General features: G+C 53.3%; 2 protein-coding genes across 2 annotated transcripts in view; one reads left to right on the plus strand and one right to left on the minus strand.

Annotated features, from left to right (window-relative positions):
• Positions 1–10,287, plus strand: part of UBN1 (ubinuclein 1) — a 37,316-nt gene extending 27,029 nt beyond the window's left edge. Inside the window, 5 exon segments of the mRNA XM_014551805.2 lie at positions 702–1,919; positions 5,677–5,763; positions 5,765–5,921; positions 6,195–6,284; positions 8,149–10,287. Of these exon segments, the coding sequence (XP_014407291.2) occupies positions 702–1,919; positions 5,677–5,763; positions 5,765–5,921; positions 6,195–6,284; positions 8,149–8,198 (1,602 nt within the window). The 3' untranslated portion in view covers positions 8,199–10,287.
• Positions 10,288–10,440: 153 nt separating this feature from the next.
• PPL (periplakin) overlaps positions 10,441–21,907 on the minus strand; it is an 87,632-nt gene continuing 76,165 nt past the window's right edge. The window contains 10 exon segments of the mRNA XM_032460300.1: positions 10,441–13,921; positions 14,640–14,732; positions 15,235–15,351; positions 16,011–16,094; positions 16,799–16,949; positions 18,259–18,452; positions 19,581–19,719; positions 19,797–19,975; positions 20,912–21,069; positions 21,233–21,330. Of these exon segments, the coding sequence (XP_032316191.1) occupies positions 11,252–13,921; positions 14,640–14,732; positions 15,235–15,351; positions 16,011–16,094; positions 16,799–16,949; positions 18,259–18,452; positions 19,581–19,719; positions 19,797–19,975; positions 20,912–21,069; positions 21,233–21,330 (3,883 nt within the window). The 3' untranslated portion in view covers positions 10,441–11,251.

Raw genomic sequence — 21,907 nt, forward strand, 5'->3', positions numbered from 1 at the left:
GAGCTGCCCTGGGCAGGATGGGAGGCTTTGTCGAGTAGACCTGGCAGACATGGGGGTGTGTGCGATGCTTGGAAACTAGAGACTGAAATGACTTCGATGTTGCAGAGATCTCTCCGTGCAGGAAAAATTGCTGTTTCACTAAATTTTTGCCTGTTCCTGAGGCTTTGTAGTGCCCTCTAGCATACCTGAACAGTCTGAGGGAATGACCACGCAGATCAGTTTTTCCTTAGTGTATGCTGAACTCCTGCAGCGTTGCTTGGGCAGCGAGAGTGATGGGGCAGGCCCCGCTTCTGAGCCCCCTGAGGGGACGAGTGCTGGGAAGACCAAGGAGGGGAAGGAAACTAAGGCAGTCCCTGTGCCACACAGCACTTTGTGCTTGCAGCTAGGAGCACTGAGCTAGTGTGAGGGCCAGTAAGGGGAGCGTCTCCTTTTTCGAGTTTTGTACTTTTTCAGAAGCAGCACGAAGAGTTTCCCCATTGGTGTACGTGTGCGTGCTTGGGTCAGCCCAGCCCCAGCCCCAGCCCTGTGCAGAAGGTGGTCCAGATCCACGCAGGCCTGGCACCTGCTCTCTTCCTACCTTGCTCTGTGATTGCACAGGAAGGCCTGCTTCTTTGTCTTGTATTCTCACGCTTGTGTTCTCACAGCAGGGCCAGTGTTGGCATCTTTGGACGTTTCTAAACAGCCTTTCTGCTTTCCTTTAGGAACCATCTACTAAGCCTGATAAAAAGGTTTCCGTCCCATCAGGCCAGATTGGCAGCCCCCTTGCTTTGCCTTCAGAACACCTGGGAGGAGGCCTGAGTACTGGAGCTGCGAACAGGGAGCTCTCGTCCCAGGCGTCTGGCAGCCTTGCTAATCCTGCTCCTATCAACCTGGAGGACTCGTTGGATGGAGACTTGATCCGTAATTCAGCCTCGTCGTTGGAGGCTGTGTCCAAGGAACTGGCTGCACTGAATAGCAGAGCCAGCGGGAGCTCTGAGTTCACACTGCCTGCACCCTCGAAAGTGCCTGCAGAGAAAGTTGCAGGTGTTTTATGTACGGAACAAAAAAGGAACTTTCCGAAGCCCAGCCCTTCTGCCCCACCACCCTCTAGCTCCTTGCAGTCACCCCTCAATTTTCTGGCTGAACAGGCTCTGGCACTGGGGCAGTCCTCTCAGGAGAAAAAACCAGAGAGTTCTGGCTACAAAGAGCTGTCCTGTCAGGGTCCCCTTAGCAAAGGCCTGTCAGAAGTGCACCCATCCAAAGCCAAGCACCACGGTTTGCCACGGACGTCTCACGCAGCCCAGGCAGTAGCTCCCGTGCCTGGCTCCCAGGTCAAAGTCTTTCATGCAGGCACTCAGCAGAAGAGCTTCACCCCCACAACGCCATTTGTCGGTAAGCTCCAGGGCCCAAAGCCTGCCTCTCCTCAGTGTCACCGGTCCCTCCTCCAGCTTGTCAAGACAGCTACCAAAGGCCAGAGCTTCCATCCCTCCACACCGGCCTGCTCAGGAGGAACGCCAGCCTCCAGCAGCAGTTCTCACAAGACGCCAGCTTCGTCCTCCGCTGCGCTGAGCCATCCAGCAAAACAGCACCCAGCCAGCTCTTCAGGGCCGTCTTACAAAAACAGTCCCTTTGCTGGCTCTCTGTCCAAACATGGGGTTTCCTCTGGCAGCTCTTCCTCCGGAGGAACACCGGTCCAGAGCTCTACATCCGGGAACCTGCTCCCTGGTGTGCAGCCTTCCTCCACAGGGCAGCCCACCAGCCGACCTGCCCCAGGCTCTGGAGTGAAAAAAACGCCTGCTTCCCAGAAGCTGACCCTGGTGGCCCCTCCCGGTGGTCCAAATGGAGATTCTAGCGGTGGGACCCAGGGAGTGGCAAAGTTACTGACCTCCTCCCTGAAGCCCAGTGCAGTTAGCAGCGTGACATCGTCTACCTCCTTGCCAGTGAGTACCACGCAGCCCAGCTCCTAGGGGCCCTGAGGACAGGCAGGGCTGCTTGCCTTGCCCTGGTCAGAGAGTGAGGTCTGACACTGGCGGTCAGGAACAGAGCTTGGAAATCGGGAGGAGAACTGGGCTTCCTGTTTTCAAGTCTTTACTGTTCTGGTGGCAGGAATCCCAGGAGAGCCCCAAACGTCTCCTTAGGACGAGCGGAGGGAAAGGACTAGTCAGCACCGTGTTTGCAGGGAGGCTGTGGGTGTGGGTGATGTAGAAAGAGCCAGGAAGCTTTCCTTCCATAGCCTCCTACCTGTCCATCTCTCCAAGCAACTAAGTGAGATTAACACTGTGTCTCCGACCATTAGTTCTGTGGAGATGTTCCTGCCCCAGGAAGATCAGTACCTTCTAAGAGTGGTTGTTTTGATTGGGTTTGGAAAGACTCTGCAGGTCAGACACAGGTGATTTGACAGAGTCCAGTGGTTAGTGAGGCTTGCCTCACTTGCCTGTGGGTAATTAAAAGAAGTTTGGATGCAGTTGGGGAAATGAGAGATTTTTTTCCTCTATTTTTCCAACATATAAGACAACTATGTGGTTGCAAAGGACAAAGCTATAGAAAGGTATGTTCAGCAAGGGTTCATTTGTCTCTGCCCTGCTCCTGCAGCCCCTGTAACTGCATTCCTTAGTTTCCAGGTTTTTTCCCTATTTCTTTCTTAAAACAAAGATTAATACATACAAATGTATGTGTATGTTTTATGTATATTAGTGCATACATTCACATATTACCTGTATTTGTGGGTGTCTGTATATGATACTCTTCCCTTTCTTGCACAAAGGAGGCACATTCAATACCTGCTTTTCATTTTTTTTTTATTTATTTTAATTGAAGTATAGTTGATTTACAATGTTGTGTTTCTGGTGTAGAGCATAGTGATTCAGTTTATATATATATATATATATATATATATATAGTCTTAATTTTTTTCATTATAGGTTATTACAAGATATTGAATATAGTTCCATCTGCTATACAGTAGGAACTTGTTGTTTATTTTATATATAGCAGTTTGTATCTGCCAATCCCAGACTCCTAATTTATCCCTCCCCACCCCCTTCTGCTTTGGTAACCACAAGTTTGTTTTCTATGTCTGTGAGTCTGTTTCTGTTTTGTAAATAAGTTCATTTCTATCATTTTTTTAGATTCCTCGTATCAGTGATACATGGTATTTGTCTTTCTCCTTCTGACTTCAGATGATAATCTCTAGGTCCATCCTTGTTGCTACAAATGGCAGTATTTCATTCTTTTTTATGAGTAGTATTCTATTGTATAAATATATACCACAACATCTTTAGCCAGTCATCTGTTCATGGACATTTAGGCTGCTTCCACATCTTGGCTATTGTAAATGGTGCTGCTTTGAACACTTGGGTGCATATATCTTTTTGAGTTAGAGTTTCTTCTGGATATTTGCCCAGGAGTAGGATTGCTGGATCATATAGTAACTCTTGTTTTTAGTTATTTAAGGAGTCACCATACTGTTTGCCATAGTGGCTGCACCAAATTACATTCCCACCAACAGTGTAGGAGGGTTCCCTTTTCTCCACACCTCCAGTGTTTATCCTTTGTGGACTTTTTAACGATGCCAATTCTGACCAATGTGAGGTGATACCTCATTGTAGTTTTGATTTGCATTTCTCTAATAATTAGCACTATTGAACATCTTTTCATGTGCCTATTAGCCATCTGTAGGTCTTCACTGGAGAAATGTCTAGATCTTCTACCCATTTTTTGATTGGATTGTTTATTTTTTGTGTTGAGTTATATGAGCTGTTTGTATGTTCTGGAAGTTAAGTCCTTATCAGTTGAATCATTTGAAAATATTTTCTCCCAGTCCGTAGGTTGTCTTTTCATTTCATTTATAGTTTCCTTTGCTGTGCAAAAGCTTATAAGTTTAATTAGGTCCCATTTGTTTATTTTTGCTTTTATTTCTGTTGCTTTGGTTTGTTTGCTAGTATTTGTATCAGAGAATGTTTTTCCCATGTTCTCTTCTAGGAGGTTTATGGTGTGCTGTCTTATGTTTAAGTCTTTAAGCTATTTTGAGTTTATTTTTGTGTACGGTGGGAGGGAGTGTTGTAATTTCATTGATGTACATACAGCCGTCCAGCTTTCCCAGCACAACTTGATGAAGAGACTGTCTTTCTTCATTGTATATTCTTGCCTCCTTTGTCGAAGATTAATTGACCATAGGTGTGTGGGTTTATTTCTGGGCTCTCCATTCTGTTCCATTGATCCATGTGTCTGTTTTTGTGCCAATACCCCACTGTTTTGATTACTATCATTCTGTAGTATTTTTTGAAGTTTGTGAGGGTTATGCCTCCGGTTTCGTTCTTTTTCTTCCGTATTGCTTTGGCAATTCTGGATCTTTGGTGATTCCATGTAAATTTCAGGATTGGGTACTGGGTATAGCTCAGTGGTAGAGGGCATGCTTAGCATGCCTGAGGTCCTGGGTCCAATCCTTAACACCTCCATTTGAAAAAAAAATTTTTTTTAGTATTATTTGTTCTAGTTCTGTGAAAAATGTCCTGGATAATTTGATAGGGATTGTATTAAATCTGTAGATTGCTGTGGGTGGTACGGCCACTCTGACAACATTGATTCTTCCTATCCAAGAGCATGGGATATTTTTCCATTTCTTTAAGTCATGTTTAATTTCCTTTATCAGTGTTTTATAGCTCTCAGCCTATAAGTCTTTCACCTCCTTGATCAGGTTTATTCCTAAGTATTTTTTTTTTTGATACAATTTTTAAAAGGGATTTTTTTTTGACTTTCCTTTTTTGATATTTCACTGTTAGTGTAAAGAAATGCAACAGATTTCTGTATGTTAATCTTGCATCCTGCTACCCTGCTGAATTTGTTTATCAGCTTTAGTAGTTTTTGTATGGAGTCTGGGGCTTTCTGTATATAGTGTCATGTCATTCTGCATGTAGTGACAGTTTTACCTCTTCCCTTCTATTTGGATCCCTTTTAGTTCTTTTTCTTGTTTGATTGCTGTGGCCAAGACTTGCAGTACTATGTTGAATAGCAGTGGTGAGAGTGGGCATCGCTGTCCTGTTGCAGATTTTAGTGGGAAGGCTTTCAACTTGACACCATTGAGTATTATGTTGGCTGTCGGTTTGTCATAAACAGCTTTTATTATGTTGAGGTATGTTCCCTCTGTGCCCACTTTGTAAGAGTTTTTTTTTTTTTTTAATCATGAATGGATATTGAATTTTGTCAAAAGCTTTTTCTGCGTCTATTGAGATGTCATATGGTTCTTGTCCTTCCTTTTGTGGATGTGGTGTATCGTTTTGACTGATTTGCATGTGCTGAACCATCCTTGTGTCCCTGGGATGAACCCCACTTGATTGTAGTGTATGAACTTTTTTTAATGTGTTGAATTCTGTTTGCTGATACTTTGTTGAGAAATTTTGCATCTATATTCATCAAAGAAACTGGGCTGCAGTTTTCTTTCTTTTTTTTGTCTAGATAGTGTCTTGTCTGGTTTTGAATACCTGCTTTTTAAAATGAACTCTGTGCTGGGAGCTGTTCTGTGCCAATTTACAGAGCCTGCCCTCCTCTGGGGCTGCAGTGGAGGGGATGCCTTCAGAAGGGGCAGCTGATGTACCCATGGGTGTGTTCCCTGACCCGTCCCACCCCCCGTCAGTTTGGTCTGTGAGTGAGCTGTGGGCAGGGCTGCAGTTCTGACCCCTGTGTGTGCTTCTTCCCCAGAAAGGAACGAGTGGGGCTGTGCTGCTGACCAGCTCCTCACCCTTAAATCTGCTGTCTTCGTCCTACAAGGCAGGCAGCCCAAAGCTGCCCTGGGACCTTGAACTCGAACCCCCTGGGGATTATCTCCCAGCTTCCCCTCCATGTATTCTCCTTTAGCGCCGACTCCCCTGCCAAGTCAGGGGTCTCCAAGGATGCCATCGTCACAGGCCCTGCACCCGGGACGTTCCACCACGGCCTCAGCCACAGTAAGTGTGTCTCCTTCCTCCCTCACGCTGGAGGTACGCCACGTGCCCCAGTGTCTGTGTGTGACCCACGAGTCCTGTTGTCACGTGCTGGGTTCCTGTATCTGTCTGGTGTGTGACCATGGGCAGCCTTCCCGGGGACTGTACTGAGCCCCTTTGGAGTTTCCACCCAGAACTGGTCCAGTAGGTCGTCTGGGGCTCAGCGCCCAGGCTGCTCTCCTCCTCGTCCTCAGTGTGTGCGCTTTGTCCTTCTCTCCCTCCTCTGTTTTCTCTCAGGTCTCCTGGCTGGCTTGCACTCCAGCCCGCCCCGCGCAGCGCCTGTCCCACACCCCGCCGTGTCCACTCACATCCCGCAGAGCCTGCCAGGTAATTCCCAGGTGGTCGGTGCCACACGCACGATGGGCCATGCCCCTCCCCCGGCAGAGGCCTTGTCTGCTGCCAAGGATTTCGATGTCTGCACCTTGTTATCACCGTGTTGTCTTGGTTTGTCCTCTGAGGCTCTGGCTCTGTGGGTACTCAGAATGACACAGGCTCCTACAGCTTTTGACGTTTTCCAGGCCCGCCCTACCCAGTGTGATCACAGAGGATGTCGTGGTGGCCTGTGTGCAAGGCTAAGGACTTCCCACCCCTTAGCTCAGCCTTTCCTCTTCAGTTAGCAGGACTAGAAGGGTCATGGTGCTGATTGCCCGAGGGCTCGCTGGGGCACTGCAGGCCTTTCAGTTCTCACGGCTTCCCCTTCCAGGTGGTGCCAGCTAACAGCAGACTCTCTCAGCTTAGTTAAAGTGAAAGGGAAAGTCCACGTAGCAGCGACAGGTGACAGTGGCTTCAGGAGGGACCCTTACCTCTGACGTCAGCGTGTATCCACGAGAGGAGATGCTTTCAGTTCAGTCCAGACATGAACGCAGAGATGTGGGACGTGACTGGACTGAGGCAGCTTTCCCTTTCTTCCCTTGCCTCTCCTCCCCATAGAACAGTGGCTCCAGAAAGGGCCCTCTGCAAGCCCTGGGTTTACAGCTGTGAGAAGAGGGTTCAGATGCCCTGGGCCGGCACCTGTGTGGTGAGCAGTTTGCCTCACTCTGTCCTGGGAGCGAGGCTTCTTGGCTCCTAGGCCCGCTTAAGGCAGTGCTGCTGTGCGCCCTCAAGGGATCTAGGTTTAGCCCGGTGCTCTTCTTACTTCTCTCAACCTGCTCCAGAAACGAGCGGGGGCTGTACTGGTCAGGGGAGAGCCAGTCTTCGGGAAGCTGAGTCTGGGGTAGCCCTGGTGGCCTGGGACCGTGGGCAGCTGCCCAGCTGGGTGTGCCGCACCGAGAGCTTTGGCCCCGTGTCCTGAGGCTCATGTGTTTGTAGTGAACGCCAGAGGCCATCTGGGTGCAAGAATGGATCATAAATCCCCAAGGCAGAATTGTTGCTTCTTCAGAGAAAGAAACTGGGAGGCTGAGCCAGGATCAGCAATCACTCCCTTTTCCTCTGGAGAAGCGTCAGGTACAGGGGATGACTCCACAAGCTGGTGGTCACAGCTCTCGCCATTCAGGCAGGAGCTGTGGCTTTTGAAAGAGATTGCCCCGCTTCTGTTTCCTTTTGGGGACACTCTTTCAAACAGAAGATTATCAAAGAGCCATTTGGAAACATGACCACTGGTCTGTGGCATCTTTACCAGAAAAGGGAAAAGCATTTTCATGTAGCATTTCCTTCCTGGTTTTCCTGTGAGTATTAAAAAGCCGTCAGAGAAGCATCCGTGCTGAAATGGGCTATTTGAACGTCTCTCCCTGCGACGTTCCTCACGTTGCAGGAGTACCTGGATGTAAAGAAAAGCTGTCTGCTCCACCCAGCTGTGACTGGTGTCTGCTTCGCCTTCTTTCCTGTGTGGACTAAGAATGCCTGTGCTTCTGAGCTAGTGCTTAGAGGACCTGAGGGTCTTCTGTTGGCGTGGGCGCTCAGCGTGCTCCTCAGGCGTCCCCACCGAGTCTGCCCGCCACGGGTCGGTGCGCAGCAGAGCTGTGGCCCTGTGACCGGGGTACCCCGCCAGTGGTCACCCCTGCGGTGGCCGCACACACAGGTACGCAGGAGCAGCGAGCTCAGGTAGCCGGGCGGCATTGGAGCCTTAGAACACTCAGTGTTCAGGGGCTCCTGCTATTTAAGAAGTCATCTCCTTGAGGTTTGGTTACTGCTGCCTCCGGGGAGTCACAGCTCCTGAAAGACTTGTGTTCGGTTTTTGTCTACTCTTTTCCAGATGCTTCTCAGCTTCATGGGAAAGGGCCCAGTGTACCCCGGAAGTTGTGACTTTCGGAGGAGAGGCTAGAAGCTGAACAAGGAGGTCTCGGAAGCTGGATAATGACTATGCTCCTTCTGCCGTTGGTTGTCTCCCGGAGAGGGCGTGAGCGCTGAGTGCAGCGTCTCTGGGCACACGTGATGTGCCTTCAGTGTGGGGAGCAGCCCCGTGCTTCTCTGGAGGCCCTGAGCGGCCTGGTGCTCCGGGCCTCGTGGCTCTGCTGCGGACAATCGTTGTGGGGGCAGCGCTAGCCTGGGGGCACGCTAGGTCGTGTTCGGAGCTCTAGTGCCAGGCAGGGCGGGGGTGCACCTGTGCTTCAGATCGGCCCGACCCCTCGCATTCGGTCAGAGTACCTCATGGTGCCCTACTGGTCAGGGGCTCCTTCTGGCTGCCGTGGGGTCCCTGGATGGTCGTGGTGCCCCTCCACCCTCAGGCTGTGTGCCCAACAGGACCAAGCTGGCCAACGCCGCAGCTGGGAGACTTTCCTTGTTCTCTGAAGAGCACTCCGAACACCCGACCCCTGCACTGTGGGGGCCAGTCTCTCCACTGAACGTGACCGTGAAGCTCTTTTAGAGAAAAGGCCTTTGTAGATTCAACAACTGTGGTAGGGTTTTTAGAAGACACTTATTTTTGGCTCAGTTTTCATCCTTACCATTAAATGCATTGGATAGAATGGGACTATTCTTCGCACGTCATGTTGTTCCTAGGAAGACATAATTCCAGTGCCTTTATGGTGGAGCAGAATCAGACACACATCCATTCAGCTCTGAGTGGATCTCAGATGAAGACCTTTTTTAAAGATATGGCTGTACTTAAGACATAGCCAGTTTTATTTAATTGGGTTTTTTATGGTTGCACATCATAATCTGTGCCATCCTGACTTGAAGGTCATCTGGGCCCCAAATCCCAGGTCCCAGTTCAGCCAGGGCCCCATTGGTTTCTCCACAGTTCATGCAGGCAGACTGCAGAGCCTCAAGGCCCTTCTTCATCTCTTCGAGGGCTGAGGATGCGAGGGGTTCCAAGTCACAGGTAGACATTCCAGTTTATTTAGAAACCATTCTCAGGCGGAGCTGCAGGAACAGGCCTCTGTGAAGCGTCTGCTGTGTAGAAACAGGCCTTGAGGTCCTGGCTTTCCAGGCAGCAGGGCTGTGCATTGACTTAAGGGTGACGTGCTGATGAGCTTGAGAGGACGTCAGAGACAGACTAGGACAGTGACCCAGAGCTCAAGTCGTCACACTGTTCTCACTCAGCCAGTGGCTGCTTCACTAGGATTTTTAGGGCACTTGCTTGTCCTGTGAAGTCTGAACTGACTGCTGCAGCTGAGTGATTTCAAGTATGTTGAGAGTAAACAGCCTCGTCAGAATGTACGCCTGTGTGGAGACACAGGCAGCTCTTTTGGTTCCTGACTCCCAGGGTACAGCGCTCAGTAACTCACGATTGACCTAGGGGTTGCCCAGTTTCCAGGGGAGCAAGACCTCTGCCAGCTAGTCGGCCAGGCCTCTGCTCTAACTTCTTTTTTACATAAGAACCAACACGTGTTCACATTGGGCTAAGTGGATTCCTTATCCCTTTATTACATATATTTTTTGCAACTTGGGTTTCCAGTTTGTTTACAGAATAGTCTTAGGTAGTAGCAAAAGAGCCAAAGAAGAGATTTGTATCGCTGAGCTCAGAGCCGTGCAGAGGCCGTCCGTGCAGGCTGAGCCGTGGGAGCCCCCGCGCCCTCCCCTGCCGTGCCCCTCCTCCCGGGTGCCACTGAGCGTGCCGCTGGAGCAGGACACCCTCCTCCTTAGGAATCTAGTGATGCCTCTTGCCTCAGGGAAACGTTTCTTTGATGGGGAGTTTATGAGGTTTCTTTTCCTTGTTGATGCTTTATTTGTGGTAACGAAAGAGTGAATGACTTAAAAAGCCATGGCAAGGCAGGTCCGCGGGCGGAGCGGGCTCGCGGCCACGGCGCTGCAGGGCTTTCCTTGCCGGGGCATTTCTTGGATGTGAGAGGGCTGTGGCTTTTGTGCAGCGACTATGTTGGTGTTGGGGGCGGTGTGGAAATTGTTAATCTTGTATAAAGCAACTCAATAAATTGTTTCAAGATTTCCAAAACATCGTCTCTCATTCATTCCTTTTTACCATATTTGCAGGCAGTTCTTCCTCCCTTAGGAGCTGGTATGTGGGGTGCATCCATTTTGGCTGAAAGCCAGGAGGGGTTTGGGGAATAAGCCTCACATGCAAAAGAGGCAGAAACACAACATGAAATTAGAATCAAGCCACCAGGTGTTTATTTTCGCCCTATAAATAGTTCCCTATTGCTTGCCATTTTCTTACATAATACATGAGATATAGAGAGCCCAAAATTCATTTGATGAAAAATCAAGTGTGGAGTCTACCAAACGCCAGTGAGATAGTAAGCAGGACTTAGGCACCGAAGCTAAGACTAACAACAACACTGCCCACTAGGAGAGTAATTTCAGAACCACGGACAGACTTCTGATGGCGCGTTTTCTTGGGACAGTCTGGCTTGATGGTTAGGCTTCACCCGAGCACCAGGTCCACACGCTGTAGAGCCAAGATCTGTCTCACCTGGAGGCCTCGGATGGAAAAGTCAGCGCAGCTAGCATCCCAGAGGGGCATGCACGCAGGTTGGCAGCCCTGGGGGCCAGCACTGCTGAAGGGAAAGTTGTGGAGGGGAGGCCTGTCTGCCCTCAAGTTTCCCCCGCTGGGCGCGAAGGCCAGTGCTGCATGGGGCGGGCCTGTCTGCCCCTGTTGTCTTGTGCTTTTGCAGTTTTCAGTCGCTTCCAGGTGTCACAGAGTCTGCTGATGGGAGTGTGTGGGAAAAGGGAGAAAAGAGAGGGGCACCACGGGTTTGAATCATCAGAGGAGGATGCAGGTCACTCACTGGGTCAGATGATGGTTTGGCCCGTGTGAGCTGTGCTCTGAGCAGCTTGACAGCTGGGGAGGGGGGGATGTGCTGGGCTCTGCATGGGGCCAGGGAGAGGAGACACCAAGGAGGTTGCTGGGCAGGAGAGAGCCGGCGTCTGCTTCCAGGAAGCTGAGGGCAGGGCCGTGCCTACTTCTGTCCAGACACCAGGACGGCCAGCTCCTGGATGGACATGTCCTTGTTGACGTAGCGGTCGTACTGGGCAGGGCTCAGCCTTCCATTCTGCAGGGCCTCTTCGATGGAGAACTTCTTGCCAGACTTCCTGTCGTGGATCACAGAGGACTCCCCGGTGGGACCCTTGACCGAGATTTCCTCCCAGTCGCACTCCTGGCTCCTGAGTTTCACAAACATGTTCCAGTCGATGAGGCCAGCCCGGTGGGCCTCCCCCGGGGACAGCTCGCGGCCCGAGTCGGGGTCGATGACCACAATGGAGCGCCGCAGGTGGTTCTCCCTCTGCTCCCGCTTGACGGCCACGGAGCCCAGGCGCCTCTGCAGCTCGTCGATCTCCAGGTCTTTGTCTCTGGAGAGCCTCCTGAGGTCGTCCAGCTCCCGCTCCAGGGACCACAGCCTGGAGTCGAGCTGCGCCCCGGGGTCCACCGCCGACCCCGTCACACTCCACAGGTCCCGAGTCTCCACCGCCGCCATCTCGATTTCCGACTGCAGCCTGTGGGTCTCCAGCTGCAGGCTCTGCCGCTCCAGCTGCAGTTTGTGGTTTTCTTCCCTGAGGAAGTCCAGTTCCTTGGACGACTTGGAGTTGGAGAACTCCAGCTCCGACAGCTTCGCCTCCAGCCGGCTCACCTCTGCGTCCAGCTCCCGCTTGCTCCGGCTCTCCTCCTCCAGGCTGCTCCTGAGCTTCTGGATCTCCTGCTCGGTGTCCCCTCTCTCCACCTGGACGCTCTCGGAGAAGACCACCTTCTCCTTGACCTCCATCTTCTCCAGCTGCTCCAGCTTCCTCCTCAGGGTCTCCAGCTCGCTCTCCAGGACCTGCCGCCGGTGCCGCTCCTCCTCCAGCTGCAGGGACAGCAGGGCGTGCTCCCGGGCCTGCTGGGGGTCCTGCTGCAGCACCACCTTCTGCTTGAGGGTCACCTTCTCCCGGGCCTCCCCGCCCTCCTCCTCCAGCTGGGCCAGCCGCTGCTTCAGGCGCTGCACCTCCAGCTCGGCCTCCCTGCGCGCCTGCCGCTCGCGCTCCAGCTCCTGCAGCTGCTGCTCCAGCTCGGCGCGCCGGCGCTGTAGCCGCCGCAGCTCCCCGCGGAGGCTGTCAATCTGCCGCAGCTCGGCATCGATGCTCTCGGTGAAGGCGCTCACGTCAGCCCGCAGGCCTGGCTCCTCCTCGTACCTGACAACCTCCTGTTGGACCACCTTCTCCTTCACCTGGGAAAGCTCCTCCTCCTTCTGTTTGATTTTCTCCTCTTGGGACGCCCTCTCCCTCTTCAGGTCCACTTGCTTCTTCTGTTCCTCTGACAGCCGGGCCCTCAAAGACTCCACCTCCTCTTTGGTTTGGGGGTCTTCCTGGAACTGCACGATCTCCTGGACCACCTCCTTGGTCTGCACCTGCGGTTTGGTGTCTTTCAGGGACTGGATCTCTTGCTTCAGCTGGTAGATCTCCAGGTCGCACCTCTCGATGAGCCTGGTCTTGTCGACAATCTCCTCCCTGAGTCTCTGAAGCTCTTTCTCCATCTCGGGGTCAGTCTTGTACTTGATGACTTCCTTGGTCACCTCCTTGACTTCCACCTGGGGGCCCCGCCTCCGGAGCGCCTCCAGCTCGCTCTGGTAGCTCTTCAGCTGCTCCTCGGCCCTCCGGTACTTGCGTTCCTGCTCGACCAGCTCCAGGCGGAGGTTGGCCACCTCGCTCTCCACCTTGGGGTCTGGCCGGATGATCTCCCGCACTTTCTCCTGCACGACCACTTTGGCGTTTTCCTCCTCCAATGCCCAGATCTTTCGGAGCAGCTCCGTCTTCTCCCTCTGGTTGGCGCGAATCTTGGCGGCCTCATCCTCGTACTGGCGTTGGAGGTCGCCCACCTCCCTCTCAGTTGCCACGTCCTTTTCCACCTTGAGCACCTCCTTGACGGTGATCTTGCCCTCGGCCATGGCCCGCTCCTTCTCCAGCCTCTTCAGCTTGTCCTGGAGGAAGCTCAGCTCCTCCTCCTGCTTCTCCCTGAGCTGGTTCTCCCGCTGCTGGGCCTCCTGCAGCTGCTGGTACTCCGCCTCCAGCTGGGGGTCGTTCTGCAGCTTCACCACCTCCTTCTCCGTGACCTTCTCCTGCGCCCGGTTCTTCTCCTCGGCCACGGCCGCGATGCGCTGCTGCAGGAGGAGGGCCTCAGCCTCCCGGGTGCCCTTCTGCCGCCGCAGCTCCTCCAGCTCCTCCCTCAGCCTCAGGACCTCGTCGGCCTGGGCTCGGTCCGGCGCAATGCGCAGAACCTCCTTGACCACGTATTCCTGCCCGCCGTCCCTGGCCTCCTGCTCCAGGCCGCGCAGCCGCAGCTGCAGTGCCTCCAGCTCCTCCTGCAGCAGCCGGTTCTTGTGCTGCTCCTCCGCCAGGGTCCGCTGCGTCTGCTGGAAGCTCTCCTCCAGAGCGGGGTCTGGCACCCTCTTGAGCACCTCCTTCCTCACCACCGCTTCCTGGGGGCTCTGGTTCTGCAGAGCCCGGATCTCCTCCCGGGCGCTCTCGACCTCGTTCTCCAGCTGCTGTCTCCGCTCGGTCTCCTCATCCAGCTCCTTCTGAATCTTCCACGTCTCCTCCGCTCCCGAGCCCTGCTTGCTCCCGGGCAGGGCCTCGCGGCTCACACCTGCCTCCGGCTGCTGGGAAGGGGAAGACAGTGCATGGTTAGCTGGACTCGCGCGGCCTGCTCCCACCTGGCCACCTGCGGACAGGTTGGAATGGTTGTCCTGAGACCCTCAAGGGGCTCCCTCAGTGCCAGGTTCACTGGAGTCTGAGGCTCCAGTGAACAACTCGTTTAACTGCATTTGGGGAAATATTTTAAAACCACAGAAGAGTGTGAAACAAAGGCCGTCTGTCACCCCTGGTCCTGTTCCTACAGGACACCTGTCATCTGTGAGACACATATTTTTACAGGCAATACATTTATTTTTTCTGCACTAACAGTGGTCCCTGCTCTGCACCCTGGTCCTTGCACTTAGGAGAATCCGTGGCGGTGCAGAGGGTGCCGCCCTGTCGTGTGGCGGCTCCATCCTTTTCCATCGTGTGGACGGACCCTGGCCTAGGTAGGCACCCACTGCTGATGAACACGGAGTTGCTTCCAGTTTCTTACTATTAGGGTGCTGTCATAAATGTTACAGACTTTTAAAAATAAGTTACCTTTTACTAGGTACTCGGCAAATTCTTGTAGGACGGGACACGTGGGTGAGACTCATGTCAGTAGGAGCGTGGGCACCCAGGGCTGCCCAGCCCTGTTAGCAGGGCACACGCCCCCTGCTTCACAGGCTGTTTGAGGCAGAATGAGTTACTTCCCACCTGTTGGAACACGTTTGAGTAGTATTCCTTCCTAAGATCCATTACCTGTCTCAGGAGATTCAGCGCAAACTCCAGATTCTGCAGCCTCTGTCTGCTGATGGCATTAACTTCAGTGAACTTGGCGGCAAGTGCCGCTTCCTGCAGGAGAGCAGCCAGGAGTCAGCAGGCTGTGCGGGAAGTCAGCTGGATGGTGTTTGGAAAGTCTGGCATTTGAGGACAGAGGGTATGGTTCTTGCCCCTTCCTACCTGGAGTTCTACTGCGGCCTCACCTACTAGATCAAAAACTGGATTTAGAGTCAGAAGTTTGAATCCCCAGTGACCTTGAGCAGGTCTCTGTCTGAGCCTTAATGCGCTCATGTACAGAAGGAACTGGTAACGTCGGCCCTCCGTGCGTCCCTGCGTGCTTCACAGGGGAAAGGGGAGCCTCCCGTCTGGGGCTCTGGCACAGATAACCCCAGCATGCTCTTTCGAGGCACATCCGTGTCACTGCCCCAGAATAAGTTCATTAGCCTCTCTTATCGGACCTCTTCGCATCCAGTAGGGCTCTTGGCCCCGTTTCCCTATTGTGTATTGCCTCTGAGGCCTGCATGCTGAGCTCTGGAGCGGGGCGCTCCAAGAAGGCCTGGTGCGTGGAGCTCACCTCTTCCCTCACTTTGGTGGCAGGGGATTGGAGCCTGGCCCTCTTGCTCACGTGGCTGCTCCTTCCATTCTCTAAGTCGATAAGGGACCTTAGTTTCTCTGCTTCTAACTCGTAGTCCTGGGTGAGAGAGACATGACAGAGGGCACACAAGAGCTGTTGAGACCAAAATGTTTTTACACCCTTTCCAGCTGACTGCAAAGGTCTCCCACTCAGCGGCACCCTGTTCTGACTGCCAGGAAGTTTTGAGAACCATCGCTACATCAACACGACAGAGCTACGTCCCCAAACAACATGTGAGACAAGAAAAAGTAGGTGCAGTCTCCCTCCATCCCCAAAAAGTGCTCCCTCCAGGCCTTCCCTGGCCTAGAGAATGTGACATTCTGCTTTCTTCTATTAATTCTGTACGGTAAGCCTTTTCTCACGTTGCCCCCTCCTAGCCCTCCTGTGCATCAGTTTGGGGACTTTACCATCCATCAAGTGCTTGGATGATAATTTAGCTAGCTGTTCCTCTGCTGTCGGAATTTAAGTTCGTTCTAGTTTGTCTGTTTTGCTAGTGTAAATAATGCTGTTTTACTATGCCTTTGTTTATCCCACACTCTTCTTCTTTTGTCTTTTTTCCTTTAGGATAAATGCCCCCAGTTACTGCTTCATTCAAACAGTAGAAAGCCCTTTCATGGTACTCGATGCCTAGTGCCTTCACTTTCCCAGTTTGGGGGCCGCCAGCCGCGCCTGAGGGGGCTGGGCTGGGGGAGGAGGCCCTGCCGTGCAGCTCTCACCTTGACGGCCTGCTGGTACTGCTGCGAGTGGGCATGGACTTGCTGGACTTCCTGTTCCCTTCTTGCTATTTCATCTAGCAGGTTCTGTAAGACAACACAGACGTTAAAAATAAAAAACTTAACCCCCCAAAAAAAACCTTGATAGAGTAGCTGGATTCCTTGAAGTCTGAAATTACTCTTCTGTAGCACAAGGTATAATGAATGGCTTCCTTGCTGACACTTTTGTAGCATTTGTCTGTTACGAAAGGCAATTCTAAGGCCCTGAGAAGAAGGGCCAAGAAGGATAATTATCTCTGCCAGGAAACTAATGTTTATTGAGTGCTTTGAAATGTCACGCACCATTCCAGTATCTTAGATTATCCCACTTAATCCTGTGAGGTAAGCACCACCTTAGCTCCAGTTTATAAATGAGGAAAGCGAGGCTCAGAGACTGGCCCCTGGGCACACGGGCGGTAGGGGTGGCAGCGGGATCTGAGCCTAGGCTATTGGGTTTCCTGTTCCTCGTCTTTCCCCCCAGGGCCCTGCTGCCTTGTGGGGAGCCAAGACGTGGGGCTTTGGAAATGGAGTTTTTCCCCATGAGGGCTCCTCTTGTGTTTCTGTAGCTTTTGCTGATTTAGCCAGTGTGGAATGTCCACTCTGTGCTGGACACAGAGGCGGGAGAGGTGAGGGAGACACTGTCCTTGCTCTCAGAGACTCAGGTGCTGGGAGCCTGCCAGCGAGGACGCAGCCCTGCCAGACCGCTGCCCGGCCCCAGCCACCACCCACAAACGTGGAAGCAGCCGTCTTACCTTCTGGTTGTTGAGCTTGGTCTCCATCTGGCCGAGGCTGTCTGTCTCCTGGGGCTCGTAGCTGGGGATGCGGGACAGGAACTGGAGCAGGCGGTCGCGGCTGCTGCGGAAGTCACCGTGGGCAGCCTGGGCACTCTGCAGGCTCCGGGCCCTGCGGGGACAAAGCCGGTCAGGCCTCGGCATGGGGGAGTGGACGCCTCGCTGAAAGCTGCTCGCCATCCTTTTTTGAAGAAATCACCTGTGCTCATTTTTTAACAGCGGGGAGGGATGGGTCAGGAAACCAAATGTAATTTAACTAGAAATAGCCTAACCAGTCACTGGAAACGGAGTAGTTAGGTAAATGATGGACTGTGGAGTTGGAACACTGCACGGCCGCTGTAAGGGCAGGGAGGGCCACATGTGCTGACTCGCGGGGCTGCCCACTGTGTGTTCTAGAACCTAAATAACCCACAGGGCCAAGGAGACATCACAAGGGAGGCGAGGAAATCTGAACTCACCAAAAATAAAACCATCACATTTGTATCTTAGTGAAGCAGTGCTTAGTGGGAAATAACCTAAGTGCTTAGGCTAGCAAAAAGGAAGCTCTCAAACCAACAATCTAGGATTCTACCTTTAGGAAGAAGAAGACGAGCAAAGAGAAACTAAAACTAAGCAAGAGTAGGGAATGACACTGAGCAGATGTCACCAGAACAGCAAACAGGGAGACAGGAGGGAGGTCACTGACACCAGAGCTGGTTCTTTGAAACAGTCAATAAATCGATAAACCTCAGACAGAATGATCAGGGGAGAAAAGAATAAACAAATACAACAAAAGAAGACATAACGTCAGGAATGAGGGAGAGGACCTCCCCTCAGCTTCTGCGGACGTTAAAGCGTAAGAGAACATTACGAACAATTTTATGCCAATTAAACTCAACTATTTGATGAGGACGATGTGCCCTTGAAAGACACAGATTTCTGAAGTTGACTCAAGAATGAGATGACTCAAATAGTCCAATATCTCTTACAGAGGTTGAATTGGTAGTTACAAACCTCCTCACAAAAAACAAACAAACAAACAAACTGCAGTCCCAGAAGGTGAATTCTACAAAGATTTAAGGAAGCAATATCAAGTCTACGGAAACCCTCCCAGGAAACAGAAGGGTAGGAGGGAACAGTTAGTGTCTCATGAGGCCGGCAAAATAAACGACAGGGAAAATACAGCAAAACGTGGCATGTTGTCATTCGCTTATACAGAACCTTTTTGGAGAGAGACACAGGGACTGGGAACAGTGCCTGTCTTGGTTGGGGGGCTGGTCACTATCACCTGAGTTTCATACTTTGTACATGTATTGCTTTTTTCGAAAAGGGGAAATTATTTAGAAAACACAGCCTTTGGTAGTGTTTGCACAGGTCCCACTCTGGTGCTTTAAGGCAGACCAGCTGAGCCAAGGCCACCGCCCCCACCGCGGCGCCCTCACCTGAGCTCAACCTGCTGGCAGAGGTTGTTAAAGCGCTGGCCCAGCTTGTGCACCTCGGCCTCCTGGCGCTCCAGGTCCGGGCAGTGCTCCTGGAAGCGGCTGGCCAGCGAGCTGGAGCACTGCTTGGCCGCCTGCAGGTTCTGCTCCACCTCCCCGAGGAGGGCCTTCTGGGTCTGCAGCTCGGAGGCCATGGCCTGCCGGGGCAGAGAGGCAGACGGCGGGTGCTGTGGCCAGAGCTCCAGGGACCAGGACGCGTGACCACCCCCTCCCCCGGATGCGTGGCCCCTCAGGGCGCTTGGGGCTGCCAGCTCTGAGAGGGTGGGAAGACTGAGCAGGCACAGGGGCTTTGCCCCTGAGTTTCTCCTCGAACCTACGGTCATCTCTGCAATTTCCATTTCATTGTGATAAACAATACCCCAGAAAAACTTTTTTTTCTTTTAATTGAAGTACCATCAGTGACAATGTGTCCATTTCTGCTGTACAGCAGTGTCCCAGTCATGCAGGTACATACATATATTCGTTTTCATATTTTTTTCTTTGAAGGTTATTACAAGATATTGAATATAGTTCCCTGTGCTATACAGCAGAAACTCTTTTTAAAAATCTATTTTTATATATAGTGGCTAACATTTGTAAATCTCAAACTCCCAAATTTATCCCTTCCCTGGTGACCATACGATTGTTTACTACATCTGCAAGTCTGTTTCTGTTTTGTTCATCATTCTAAGTGAAGGAAGCCAGAAAGAGAAAGAAAAATACCCTATCATATCACTCATATGTGGAATCTAACTTCTAAAACCCTGCGGCGGGCAGCATGTGCCTGTGACACCTGGCCCGGGCCCAGAGTGGCCTCGGCGAAGGCTCTGTTTTCGGAGCCCACTTCCTGGGCTCTGAGGTGAGGCTCTCAGCACGTGGCGGGGTTTTGTGAGATGGGGCGTGAATAAGGGGCCTCCCTCAGGCTCACAGACTCCGGTGCCTGGAGCGGGCCCAGTGGCAGCTGTGAAGACAGCACCTGCTGGGCTGGGGCAGAGGCTCCTCCACCCGGCTGACCTGCCCCGTGGGCGTGCGGGCCCCGGTGGCCAGATCTGCTCACCCAGAGATACTGGGAGTCTGGAGGGATTATGTGGATATTTGACTTGAAGAAACTAGCACCTGATTTCCACAGGCCACCCAAACCCCGGCACAGCTGGGACTCCAAACCTGGAGGGACTTGCTGCCCTGGGCCTCGGGCCTCTCAACTGTCCAGAGGTGGGGGTTAGGGGTGTCCGGGGCCCATGCCCAGCTCAGAGAAAGCTCCCAAGGCCCAGGATCCCCAGACCTACCGCCAGCTCCTGCCTTTTGCTGTCCAGGGCACGGCCACTCTCGGGCACCGTGTCGTCCTGGGCCAGCTGGTTCTCGTACATGGCCAGCACCTCCCGGCCCTGCTGCAGGCTCTTCTCCAGACGGTTGGCAATGTCGACCCTGAGGACACAGGTCAGCAGTTGGGGGGGGACCTGGCCCTGGACCCACCAGGCCTCCCTGCTGCCCGCTGCACCCACTTTTCCTGGGCCGCGTCCAGCAGCTGCACCAGGTGCTCATATCTGCGGTGTGTGTCCTCCACCCGCGTCCTCAGCAGGGCCGCGCTGCCGCCGTCCGGGAGGGCCCGCACGAACGCCTCGCCCTCGGCTGTGCTGCGTGCCTTCTCGGGCTCGATCCGCAGCAGCTCGTTGGTGATGTTCTGTGGGGATCAGAGCCCCTCGCATTGAACACAGCCGTCAGCCTGCCTCCCCCCAGGGACCTCCTCCCCAGGGAGCCTAACTAGGGCTCAGGGGAGCCAGCCAGGAGCCTGCATTTGTAATGAGCATCCCAGGGAATTCTGATGTAGGGGGTGGTGACTTATGAGCCATGAAAACTAATAGGGAATCATCAAGCATTTACTGCTCCCACTACTTTACATGGATGATTTTTTCATCTCTGGGGGTGACCTTATGAAGTAGGTAGGACTCCAAGCAGCTTAGGAGGGGACATGGGGCCCAGTCACGCCCCCACCCCTGTACCAGGTGTCCTCTGGGCCCTGACTTGGCCCCTAATGGCCCTGATGTGGCCCCATCAAGGCCATGGCACTTCCTCCAAGCCCCGTTCCTCTTCTGTAAACCAGGAACGGTCGTGCTCACCACAGAGGATATGGAGGACTCAGGAAACTTGAAACAGGTGAGCAGTAGATGGCATCATGTGCCTCAACTCACCCCATCCTGACGCCCCGCGAGTGGGGACCAGCCTATTTCACTGAAGAAACTGAGGACTGGGCTTAAACAGTGTGTCTACGGTCAAGTGGCCAGTGAGACGGCTCTGCAGCTCCAGAGCCTGTGAGCCGCCCTGCACCGTGGCCTCTTGGATTGGTGCTGAGGTCCTCGGGCGCACTCACTGCTGTTGTCAGCACTGCCACGAGCCCACGGCGACAAGCTGGGCAGAGGCGGCCTCAGCTCCACCAGCCCTTTCCCCTGGGGATGTGTCTGTGGGGGGTGCCAGGCCTCAGGCACCTCCTTAATCCTCGGCCTAAAACAGCCCCCTTACCCTATGACTTGGCCTACCTGATACATGCGGTAGGTGGTCCCTGTCAAGCAGGGGCCCCTGAGAGCCAGTGGGCCAGCCCGTGCCCCCAGCCCGGCAGTACCTTGAGGTGCTTGGCCCGCTCGGCACTGTCCTGCACGGCCCGGCCCTGCTCCAGCGGTGGCCGCAGGAGCCCCGTGATGGCCTTCTCCTGCCGGTCCAGGTCGCTGGCCACCTTGTCCAAAGCAGCCAGCAGCTGCCGCCCCTGGAGGTCGGAGGCATCTGCCAGAGGGAAATCACAATCAGGTGGCAGTGGTGGGGCGTGAGGCCAGGGAAGGGGCCACTGAGGCCAGCTCGGCCTCCCCAACCCCTGCCATCCCATCTGCAGCACAGACCCTGGGCCTGGCCCCTCCCCAAAGCCTTGGGCAGTGGGCCGGGCACCCACCTCCAAGGCTCTCTGCCTTCAGCACCTCATGCCGCTGCTGGAGTGCGCTTCTGCTCCCGGCCGCCTTCTGCCGCAGGCTCTGGTACTGGCTGCCCAGGCTGTGACAGCAAAAACGGGCTGGGGACCCGGGGCAGCCCATGCCCCCACCACCCACGGCTGCAGGGCCCAGGGTGGCTGGACAGACAGCCCCAGGGAGTCAGGCGGCTCATCAAAATGTGTCGGAAAGTGAAAATGACACATGGGAAGGGTTTACTCAAACCCTGGTCTGTCCTTGCTCCTGGGTTCAGTGGACCCTCCCTTCCCTCCTTCCTTTCTGTGTGTCTCTCTCTCCACTTCATAGCAAATCTTACTATCTAAAATTATCTTGTTTACTCCTTTGTTTTCTCCACCAAGATGTTACCTCTGAGGGAGTACAGAGAAGATGCTCAACACATATTTGCTGAATAAATAAATGAAGGAATTCCTTGAATCACTCATTCAGAAAGAGTTCTTGGATACTTGCTTTGCACCAGGTACTGAACAAGGCCCTGGAAATAGTAAATCCTAAAGAGCGTCTGCCCAGTGAGACTGACACAGACACAAAGCACCCTAATGAGAGCAGCACAAGAGGTGGGAGAAGGTGCTTGAGAGCCAAGAGGCAGCACCCCTTTCCCTGGAGCCAGCAGCCCTTTCCCT

This window comes from Camelus ferus, chromosome 18, assembly GCF_009834535.1.
Source record: "Camelus ferus isolate YT-003-E chromosome 18, BCGSAC_Cfer_1.0, whole genome shotgun sequence".
Classification (NCBI taxonomy): Eukaryota; Metazoa; Chordata; class Mammalia; order Artiodactyla; family Camelidae; genus Camelus; species Camelus ferus.